We start from the raw sequence: 12,259 nt of genomic DNA, 5'->3' as shown, positions 1-12,259 counted from the left end.
GAAATGTGGTTAAAATCGGACGCAGTTAATCGGATTATGAATTTTCAGTCTTGAATTATTTGACGTGTTTAAATGGCCTGAACACAAACAACTCTTTTAGTTGTTCGGCTAAACATCGGCCTCGGAGGACCAACTTATCATCATGCCACATCAGTAATGGTGCAGCCTGTTTAGCCAGCCTCAAGCAATAGTTAATTTAGATGACAGAAATAAGTTACACTGAGAAGATTTGCTCTCCCTGAGTGGATATAAAATTCATAGCATGACGCTCAGTCTTAGTCAGATTATTCAATCGCCTTTGAGCTTGATCTTCAAAGAGCTCATTTTTGTATAACCTTGCCCTGGAAATTTAAAAATTGAAAGAAGAGAAGAAATTGGGTGGAAAATGGCAGGATGAGGTTAGCATCTGAGCCGTTCAGGGCTGAGAGACAGTGCTCCTTCCAGACTGGCCTGTTCACCCCAGTCTTTAAATGTTCCCCTTAGAAGAGACATGCTCCCTGCATGGACTTTACATAAATCATAAGACTCACTTAGCTTTGAGTGTTCATTCACATTAATGGCCCAAGTAAATTTCAAATCTTTCTTGTTCCTGCTCAGCCCTCGGCTCCGGCTGGCCCCTTTCGTGTATATTTCAGTGTCCGGCTCACTCAGTCGTGTTGAGTCTACAGTGAAGCGGGGGGTGGGGGGGGGGATTTTGCCAAAGAGCTCCTGACATGATGTTATCACAATCATTCTCACAAATTATCACGTACTCTGGCCACGCTAACAAAATGTTGTGGTTCTCTCGGTAATTTAGAAGCTGAGTATGATCTGATAATGTAACATAATATTAGTGCAATTCATTATTTCGTTTTCCGAAACACAAAGCTGAAATCCCACAGGGCAACAGAATGTCAGCATTAATAATACTTAGGAATGACAGGACATGAATCAACTAGATGAGCCTTTCCATGGCTGCAGAGCCAGATTTCAACACAGCATGATGCATCAGTTTATAGTAAGGAAAAGGCATAGAAGCACCGAGACCATGCTATGCCAGCTAGAGCAAGTATTTCAATGTTTGTAGTGCATTGTTTGGACCCACCCAACCTCCTGCCTGTAGCCAAGTCTGCCTCTCTTTGTGTCATCATTAGATAAGCACCCTCTCCAAGACTATCTCATCATAATGAGGGTACCATCTGAAGCAATCACCCAGGGAGATGGTCATTGAGTTAAGAGGGAGGGAAGGGGAGGGGTAGATCCAGATAGTGCAGATAAAAAAAAAACTAAATGAAGTGAGTGAAAAAACAGGGAGGGAGACAGAGAGAGAGCTAGACGGATAATGCTAGGAAAAGAAACAAAAGCATTGAGAGGGAGGAGTACGTTGAAACAGCAGACTAAGCGGAGATGGAGATCATTTGGGGAATTCCAAAATTAGAGCTGCCATCGCGTGCGCCCACACAGGCACATGCCCACACACACACACACACACACACACACACACACATATATACATATAGCCTTGTGCGTAGCTGCTCAGTGTTAAGGTCAGAGTCACACTCTGTCTCCCTAGGTCATTATCATGCACCCTAAAATAGACAACCAATTGTGTCACACTGTCTGAAGTGAATGTGACATTGAATAAACAACCCTCACCCCTGAGCTCGGAGCAGAACGCACACTTTTAAACAAATGCAGAGTGGCTGCCACACACACACACACACACACACACACACACACACACACACACACACACACACACACACACACACTATGTCCAATAAAGAAACAGACACACACACAGACACACAAACAGACACACAAACATTAAGGGAGGCATTTAGCTCACTGCACTACCAGCAAGTAGTGACACATGTGGCTCAGAGGGAGTAAGCTGCTGGAGGACTTGGCAAGCAGCTGGAACTCTCGCTGGCACGTCTCACTGCTAAACTATGCACACACAGAAAACACACACACACACACACACACACTCACACACAGGTCTGACCATGTTCCTCCTCTCCATCTCAGCGCCCACTCGCCCTCAGTAGACTCTAATGTTGTTCCTTTCATTTGACTTCACTTTATTGTGTTAATGAGAGATGCCGTTGAGGAGCTGGCGGTTGATTGAGGGTGAGAACGGCTAATCACTGGAAAAGCTAATCAGTGCTTGTCGTAAATATTGATTAGTTCTGTGCGTTATGGACGTGCTCATTAACCAGGAGTGTCATCTTCTCTCCTCTCCTTTCTTCTGCTCTGCTTCTCTTTTCTTCCTCCTTCTTCTTCTTGTCCTTCACTTCCTCCTTTCTATCTCCCCTCCAGCCACCTCCAACGGTACAGCCGAAGGCCTGGAGAACCGCGAGGGAGGCGTGTGCAAGAGCCGAGCCATGAAAGTCATCATGAAAGTCGGGCAAGGTAAATGTGTGATCACCTCACATGTAGAACACACTATAGAGCTGTTGCCTTAAAGCCATGTTTCACTTTGGTGTGACATTTTCATTTGTCGCTATGTGTACCTCGTGCGTCTTTGTCTGCCAGCAGCCTCCAACAAAACCTGCTCACTGGAGCTGTGATGTTGTGAAATACAACAGAGGGCAGCAGTGTTAATGTGTTTTTATTGTTGATGTGACATCATTTAGGGCATTACCCAGGGCTTAGTGATAATTAAACATGATTTATTGACTTTCATAGAAAAATTTAAATAAATTAATCCAAACATCATGTAAAGAAAATTAAATCAATCAATTAGTCCATTATTAATATTTATCTTCAGTTGTGTTCTCTCTTTTTTGCATACATTTGCTTTTATTATTAATTTATTATAAATAAACAAGCACATTTTCCTGCAGTTTACTATGTAATTGTTCACACAGTCTTCGAGTATCAGAAATCATAACTGAGCTGGTCATATATATAATTATAGTTCTAGTTTAGTTTAATACTTTCTGCTCAAACTAGTGAACCACCATACTCAGCTGAATTTGTCTTATCATTGTTAGCCTAGTAGCTGCTCGCTTAGCGCGTCTTACAAAAAGAAAAGTGGAAATTCAACAAAACAGGCTTTAAAAAAATCAATTTGTGACATTCATCTAATTTGCTTAGCTGCAACAAATATAATACAAACATACAAAAATTATAGTTTTAAACTCTTAATATAGGCTACTGAATAAATTTAAATAAAGTTAATTAACCTGAAAATATTTATATTTAAACCTTAGATTTCAAATGTAAGATTTGTCCTTGAAGTTAGGACAACATCATATTGTTTTATTGAATATTTTAACCTGTTTCCAAAGATATCATTTTAGTGTTATTGCTGACAGCATTAATATTTAAGCTTCAGTGATTCATCGTGTCCTTTGTGTAAGACAATAGGGACATGCTGCGGTAACTGTCTGTTTGATATCTCTGGTGATTGGTTGCAAATCAATAACCAGGACTGCTTTATGGACTGCACTATTGAATTTTCAGGATTTGTACGTCAGTGTGATGAAGTAACCTGATTTCTCACTCACTGATTTCCCTTCTGGTTATTTTCTGTATCACGTTTCAAGCTGAACTTTCAGAGAAAAAAAAAACCCATCCCAACACACACACTGTCAGTGTGATATAAAGTTACATGCACCATGACAGATTGCTGTAATGGTCATATACACTAGTTCCGTATAAATCTTTTACATCCATAAACAGTTTGTGCAAATAGTGGAGAAAATCAAATCCCAAAGAAATAACAACTGAATGAGAAATGACTGAGGGATGACTTCACTGCCAGGCTGTAAAACGGCCTCTCGTGTTGCTCGGCTGTGATTCTCATTCAGTAATCAGAGCAAAGAAAACATGTTTGAAATTGGTCAGTGTGTAAGTGCACCGCCGGGGTAAGTCATCTAAAAATGCTGGAAGTAAACAAGCATTTTTTTGTTTACGTATCCTTGGACTCAACATTTGGTTCACATCACACATTTCACTTTTATACGTAGTTTTACTGAATATGTGAACATCCATATCCTGAGTTTGACGGGATACAGTACACAGATGTGTTACTGTGTAAACATTCCCCTCATCTTCACTGTGGTTGTTTTGACTGAAACAGACACTAACCACCATCTGAGAGCAACATCTGCCCGCCATGATGATCTGATTCCAGCTTAAAAGCTGGATCTCACCATGTCAAAAACAAACTTGCTGAGAAATCTGTGTGTGTGTGTGTGTGTGTGGATATTTGAATGCTGGCTATAGTGCGATGACAGCAGTGCACGCTGACAATCTGTGAGGGAATAGAAGCTAACAAGCTGCTGATGCTAGCAAGGTCTGAGTCGGAACAAATTCAGCAGATATGGGGAAACCATCAGACAGACAAGCATCGCATTATCTTTCTATGTAGGTCAATTTGAGCATCCAACAGTCTGGAGTTGCAACACCCCCTATTCAGAATGACAACACGGCTGCATGGATGCACTCCATTCTGTTGTGTTTTATGCAAAAAAACAAAACAAATCTGCATTCTCACGTCAATGGAGGTAGGAAGGAAACGTCTTATTCGAGGAAAGTTCTGGGAAAGTTCGCCACAGCTGTAGTCTGTGTTTCTATAGCTCCCGGCTGTTCCTCAACTTCACCAGAGCCGTGCACTCATTTCCCAAAACGGTCCAAAGCGAGCTGTCACTCACAATCAATGTGCCCTAAAAACCTTGTTAGAAAAGATGCTGTTGGCCCTGCTCATACTACTTTTAAATCTATTTCTGTGGGTGGAATTATTGATGCATTATGTGCCCGTCCAACCCAGTAACTATTTGAAGAAGGGCTACGAGAAATTAGAGCATTGACAGAAACATTGATTTGGCTGCTGTGTGCAATTTTTTTAGGTGAAACAGAATTTTTCCTGAAAACAGAATTTAGCCTCCACTGAGTTTGAAACTAATATCATTGATTTAATACTTGTATTTATTTCCTGCCTTTAATATATTAAAAGTACAGAACAATTTTCTGCTTTGATTTATCTAAAGTACATTTTTTATATTTCTTTCCTTGCAAATTTTTGGCTTTAATTTCACTACAATTTACAACCAAATATTATACATACATACATAATTGATAAAGCTGTGTTAGCTCCTCCTTTAGCTGATGTTGTGTTTAAGTGTAAGGAAAATGTGAACACGTGCTTTTTAATCACACGTTGAGCATTTTTAGATTGTCAGAAAAAAAATAACAAGCCATTTGAAGCTGTTGCCTTGGGCTATGAGAATTTTTTTTTCCCCGTTTCCTGACATTTAAATCAATTAAGTGGAAAAAAAAGCGAAACAATAATGAAAGCAGGCCTTGACTTTACCTTCTGTAACCACTCAAGGTTCAGCAAACACAAAATCCTGACCCCAGATGCATTTCCTCTGTCTCTGCAGCTGAATGCCAAGTCCCCAAATCTCCCCATATGTCCACTCGCACTGCTTTGGACTTTGCAATATGGAATAGGTTTGGGTGATTCATTCCACTGTGAAATATGTGCACATTCCTTTAATGCTACATTTGCATTTAACAACGACAACACTTGAGGGCATAATCATGTTGAATCATCCGTCTCCACATTGATATCTAATGTCTTCTATTCTGTCGTGTGTCTTTATTTAAAGGGAGAATACAGGAAGCCCATTTTTTATACATATATTGCTGCTCAGCACTCTCCTCTCCCCTCACCCACATCATGTCACTATGCTCATTAGAAATATGTTGACTCACCGCCTCACAAGCATCCCCTCTCCCCCGCCCCACCATGTTTCCCCCCCCCACTACCTCTCCCAACGTATCTGTCTCTCCCTTCTATCTCTCTATCATTGTCTTCCTCACTCTCACTCCTCCTCCTCCTCCTCCCCCTTCAACCTTCTCCCTCCTTCTGGTGGCTTGGCAGTTCTGAGGTAGTTTGCTGTCTGCATAGCTAAGGGAAATGTCAGCAGTACACACACAGAAAAATGGGTCAGAACGTTAGAACGCTCCCTGCACATGCTCAGTGGTTGACACAGTGTTGGGGCTATATGCACGGAGTGAATCAGATCACTGTGTCCTCTCATATCCTCTGTCATGCGTGAATGTACCCACTTCTCACTCCTGTCTTTTCTCATCAATTATTGACAGCACACAACAGCTAACGGCTAGGTTCACCACTGCTGCAATCAGTATGGAGCAATGCGGTGGTCTGAACATGGAGCAGATAGAGGAAGAGAAATCAGTTTGTGAGGAGTGTGTGGTTTGTGGTCACCAAAAATGAAAAAAAAAAAATAAAAAGAGAGAAGAAGAAGAAAAAGAAGCTGGCGCTGCCATGAATTTACGTTCCTTTCCTTCTTTGTCTCTACGCTCATATCTGCCAGACGTCCCACACCCGAATCATTTCTCATTTCTGCTCGTGATCGGGCCAAATCCAGGGTGGAAAGAGAAAATAGACTGCTAGACTGACCGGCCCTTTTTTTTTTTTGAGTCACACATCCGTGCACAGCCACACACACACACTATACTAAGTTGCCACTGGGGACTCAAATGTAAATTGGCTCCTCACACGCCCTCCTCTCTGTTTCTCGTACACACACACACACACATATGCGTAGCTGGCCTTTGGGCAGATGCAGATAAGACCTGATAGAGGAGGCATCTGATAGAGTCCTGTGGAATCCATCAGGCCGGCCTCGGTAATAGTTTATAACTGTCTTCTGTCTGCCGATCCTGCCCTTGTAAAAGCCCCGCTGCCCACCGGTGTTTACTGCACACAGACTTCAAAGTGTGTGTGCTGAAATTACAACAGACAGACAGATAAACTGTCTGTTTCCTTTGCGTCCCCCTCAGAGCTTATGCAACCTCCCCCCTCGTCTCCCCCTCGTCTCCTCCTGTTCTCTCCTCTCCTCCGAAGTGTGCCTCTTTCAGGAGTTAAAGCCAGTGCAATAAATAAGGCATATTATGGCCTTTTAACGTGATGAATAATGTAAAACAATAAAAAGTTAATATATAACTACTTTTACCCTCATTCTGCCATGTGTGCATACGTGTGTGTGTGTGTGTGAGAGAGTCTCAAGCACTCATGAATGTGTCAAAGATGGAAATGCCTGTGTGAGTGTTTGCTGAAGGAGCCGCTGATGTATATGTGAGCTTGTAGCAGGACAGGGATATTGGCGTGTTTCACAGACGGCTCCCTAACTTGTCCTTCCTCTTTTTGTGCTTTCATCTTCACTTCTGAAACACTTTCAACACATGCAAAGATAACCTTCCCTGCGCATAAAAGATATATCAAAAGATAATAAAAATAATCCTTGCTGTTGCAAGGAACACATCATTGTAATTCAGCACATGTAGCTTTCCAAGGCTGAGTTTTTCTGTGTGTTTTTTCCACAGTCCCAAACGCAGCAAACCCTGTGGCGCCGGATTCATCAGAAGACAACGCCATACCGGAGTCCAGCCCCAGCCCGCCTGAGCAGGGTCGGCCTGGCCCTGAGATACCAGGAAACACTGGTGAGCTGATTGACAGACTTAACACTCATAAACTGAGGCTGAGGACTGCTTAACAAGACGCTTTCTAGTTTCCAGACTGCAAATATTTTAGCGAAATGGTTTTTGAAATATAAAAAAAAAAAAAACAATTATTCACAGCCTCAAGGTTTCCTCTAATAATTAATCACATTTAGCCTGAAAATAAAAAATAAAAATCATACTTGAATCTAACCGAGTATGTTTCTGCTCATATGGCCGCAAGCGTTTCTTTCATTTTTCGGGGGTCAACGCACTAAAATACATGTTGAACCAGTGTGAAATGAAACTCAGCAAAAACCTATGTTGCACTAAAACAATACGAAGCCCCACCCAAACCAAATACAGCTCACCCTGAGTCACTTTACTTATTCACACTGTACACAAAGAGTGTGCTGCACCCAAGGAGACTCAAAGACACACTTTCTTTATTATATATCTTTAAAGCTCATTAGAATTGCAGATAAGTGAAGATTAAAAGCAGAGATAATTGAAGAAGTCAATGGGCCCTCCCTGTTTCCTGCTTTTACCTTTCATAGCTACTTCCCACAGGAGGGACCACTGCTACTTTTTTTTTCCTACTCCCCACACTAACTTTTTGACTTACTCCACAACTTCTTATGCCTCAAACTTCCTCCAAGTTCAGACTGTTCTGCCTGTCCCAATGTGATAAGCTGTCCTCATTTAATAATTGCTTATTTGACATTAGTTGCTCTATAAAAAGATTTTCTAATGTCACTTTTTCCCCTATACCCAGGCTTTTACCTGTCTACCATTGTTAGATCAGTGATTATGTCAAGTGAGGAAGTGGAGGGTGGAATGAAGGACGAGTCGCTGTGGGTTGAGGCAGTTGAGGGGCTGATATTTCAGGAATGAAATTTCTGACAGCCTCTCTCCCGTTTTTTTTTTTTTTTCCTCTCTCCAGCCTGAATGTACAAAATTCCTTTAGCCTCTGATTTCACCGATAAAGCCTAAAACTGGTAGCTCTCAGTGATGTCATATGGTTGTGATAAGGTGCAGTCGTGGCCTCTGTAATAAAAAGTGCAAAACTAAGAAAAAAAAAAAGGTCTAGCCGAGTGCGGAGACACAGTCATTAGAGGAGGATGGCAGTCTCCGGAGGTATGGGGCTTTTGTGTGCCTGTGGGGGGGTCACGGACAGTAAAGAGGTGGTGGTGGTGTTGCTGGGTGAGGGGTGAGTGCTGCTCTTTGGCAGCAGCTGCCTGCATACATGGAAAACAGATTTGGTTCTTCTCAGATTTCAGTCACTGGAGGAGCCAGCCATTCTCTTTTCCCATCCAGTAACAACCCCCCTCACCCCCCCCCCCCCTGCATCCTGAAGCCCTGAAACAAAAGGATAAAATAAAATCAGATGTTCAGATATGCCCCTCTCATTTTTTTCTTTCATATCTCACTTGGCCTTTGCCACACAAACGTGGTCTCTACATGTCGTACAACTTGCCCCGACTCGCATCTTATCAGAGCAGGAATCTTTGTTATGTAGAGTGATGACTAGAGATTTCATTAAGAGGCTATTTTGATTGAGCTGATTGAGTTAGATGACATCAACGGGAGCTGTTAGTCATGTTGAGCAAACAACAAACTGGGATCTGCTCACAGTTGATTTAGGCAGAGATGAGTAGGATCTGTACATGACAGGACGGGCTTACTGTTAATGTTCTGCAGTCTCTGAGGGACAATGTGAAAATTAGTGCAAAGGGAAGGGCTGCCCAGTTTTTATTTTACAAATAAGCAAGGAGCCTGTCGGTGTTATTAATGTTTTCTTTGGCCCCTCTGCTGTAACACCAACCACCCCAATATCTCAGTCAAACAAATGGTACAGCCACTCTTTATTTTTCAATATAGGGCTACTAAATAAACGGATATAGAAAGCAAATGAATGGAACATGAACAGGTGAACCATATCTAAACCTCCTGATTTTTGTTCCTAATAAACTTCTTTACAATAATAAATCTCTCTGTTTCACCTTACACTCTCCTCATGATATTTTTTTAATCACTCAGCCCTCTCTTGTTTGATTTCTCTTTTTAGACCACATGAATCAGGACCAGTCTGGTTCCTCTGCAAATTCAGACAGCATCCTGGGGTCCAAAGTGGCCGTCTTCTCGGCCATCGGGGCCGGCTGCATCATCTTCCTCCTGCTCATCCTCCTCCTCGTCATCCTCCTCATCAAGATGCGCAAGCGTGCCAGGAAAAACACCCACTCACAGCCCCGCCCCTCTGCGCTGTCACTCAGCACCCTGTCCAATCCCAAGCTGCCGGGCGGCACAGCTGGCACGGAGCCCAGTGACATCATCATTCCGCTGCGGACAGAGAACAACTACTGCCCTCACTATGAGAAGGTGAGCGGCGACTATGGCCACCCAGTCTACATAGTCCAGGAGATGCCTCCACAGAGCCCTGCCAACATCTACTACAAAGTCTGACATGCTTCGCGACCCGGTCGGGAGAGAGAAAAAGAGGAGCGCTTGATTTATGTCCTTGGGAAGAACGCTTTCCTTTCCTGCATTTTGGGGACTTGATGCTTCTTCAAGCCCTTGTTATTTCTACCACCTGCTGCACAAATCTGGAGAAGCACGCACTGACCAGTAACCAGCGGGGTTATGAGCTGACTGATGTTTGTTTGGGTTGTCTGACAATCCCCCACCCTCCTTTATCTTCCCCCTCTCCCACTTCACCTTACCCCTGCCATGTTCTGACAGGGGGTGGAGGGTGGCAGGGCTGGAACAAACCAACAGAGGGAACCCTAGCTGTGGTTCTCTGTCCCTTTTAACGGACAGGATATAACTTATCTCAGTTCCCTGAAGTACAGTTCGTGCTACACCCAATTAAACGCACCAACCTAGCACACCAGCCAGGAACAGGCAGACGCAGGCCTGAGCGCCACTCAGCCTGTACGAGCATAACACGTGTGTGTGTGTATGTGTGCGTCCCTGTGCATGTGTGCGTGTGTGTTAGTCGGGGCTCCGCGCTGGGCCAGGAAACTCTCCAGATAGCTCAGGTATCAGACACAGTGTGTGAAATAATGTGTTCCTCTCCCTTCGCACCTCTGATGTTTGCCTTACTTACTATTTTTGATGGAGGAATTCCTTGAACCCTGATTCAGTTCACAAAGCAGTTGTATTTTGTTAGACTTTTCCTACAAGTGCACAATGTATAGACCTTAAATCATAGATCATCAATATTACTCCACCTTCTCACCACCACCTATGTCATTCATTGCTCTCATTGTTTGTTTTTTAATCATAAGGAAGTACCTTGACCTGGACTGTTGATGTTGAGGTGTGTGTATGTGTGTGTATCCATGAATACTCCCTTCTCCACTGGTCTGATATGAGCTTTACTCTGGTATTTATGACCTACTTGTGTGTATTTCGGGGTGTGTCCTCCTGTGTGAGTGTGTATATGTTCAGGCATGTCCAGACCAGACGTAACTAGGTAGACTTACTGGCTTTGGAGTAGAACACTATGTTACTGTATCTCATGCTTAAAAAAACAAGACAGACCGACTGATGCGCAGGCAGCCTGACAGACAAGCCCAAGTTCACACAAAACCCTTTCTGTGCTCCACTTGGCAGCCTCTGAAGGTTTTTTCTGTGTCTGATTAGCTTTCATAGTGATGGTTTTTTAGACAGCAGGCAGGTTGATATGTGTTTGTTCTAGGTTCTGGTGCTACAATATAAGCATCAAACTGTTAGTTTGGTGCCTGCTGCCTGGGCGAGGTGGGCGTAGGTTGGCACTGATTGGCTGGCCTACATAGGTAGGATGCCCTATATATAAGTTGGATGGAGAGCTACGGCTGAACACTGGGATACAGTATTGTCAGATGCCAATTGGCTGCCATCTGTAGATGAGTCAGTGGAGTGCACAGTGAGTGGCGTCGCCAGCGTGTGACTAATCTATGTGCCATCTCTATGCCCACACTCAGCAGCCGGGGGAAGAGAAGCGAGTGAGAGCGGTGGATAAAGCAGAAAATGTTCCTGTGACTTGGCTTTAACCTGAGAGGCTGATGGCGGTGGGAATGATGGGGAGGGGGTGGGTGATGGGTGAGGTGTGTGGGGGGGACAGGGGTGATGGTGGTGGTGGTGGAGGTAGTTTAGCATTCATTTTTTTCCACCCTCTCGCCAGTTGTGCTGTGAATAAAAATGCTGTGCAGAATATTCGACAGTTAAGGTGTTGAGCCAGCGAGGACACTGCAGCCCGCCTATCACACAGCCCAGGGCGACGGCACCGGCACAGGATTTACTGCAGCTGGATGTGCACACGTGTGCACACCGGAGCTTGCTTTTTTGGGTAAGAGGAAGGTGTCTGTGTGTACATGTAGGTGCTTATTTGTGCTTATATTTGCAGTTTCTCTCTCTCTCTCTCTCTCTCTATGTATATGCTTCTGTGGTCTAGCAGCTGAACAGACTTGTTTTGGGACTAGGTGCTCCAAACAGTATGGCTGCCAAAGTATAGAGCGCCGCAGTCCGGGCTAATGATGTGTGAGAGGAGAAGGGGGGGGGGCAGATAAGGACAGCCATTCCTCAGCACACAGACATGAGCTGACGTTTGATGCACGTGCACATGCACATACACACACACACGCACAGACACACCGAGACTAACAGGTCCAGGTTTATCTCCGGTCAAACGGTCAGACCGGTGGTTAATGTTTATTCACCGGCAGAGACACCCATCATCCACTGCCACCTACTATTGCCATCCATAGATAGACGCTGCTGAGTTAAAAGACAGTCTCTGGGAAGAGCCCAATGGCTTTTG

At 43.7% G+C, this 12,259-nt stretch overlaps 1 protein-coding gene across 1 annotated transcript in view; it reads left to right on the top strand.

Annotated features, from left to right (window-relative positions):
- Positions 1-11,560, top strand: part of efnb1 (ephrin-B1) — a 51,897-nt gene extending 40,337 nt beyond the window's left edge. Inside the window, exons 3-5 of the mRNA XM_028416240.1 lie at positions 2,302-2,394; positions 7,345-7,461; positions 9,527-11,560. Of these exons, the coding sequence (XP_028272041.1) occupies positions 2,302-2,394; positions 7,345-7,461; positions 9,527-9,921 (605 nt within the window). The 3' untranslated portion in view covers positions 9,922-11,560. The remainder of the gene's footprint in view (positions 1-2,301; positions 2,395-7,344; positions 7,462-9,526) is intronic.
- Positions 11,561-12,259: the final 699 nt, after the last annotated feature.

This window comes from Parambassis ranga, chromosome 10, assembly GCF_900634625.1.
Source record: "Parambassis ranga chromosome 10, fParRan2.1, whole genome shotgun sequence".
Lineage (NCBI taxonomy): Eukaryota > Metazoa > Chordata > Actinopteri > Ambassidae > Parambassis > Parambassis ranga.
This window is presented reverse-complemented; position numbering and strand designations above follow the sequence as displayed.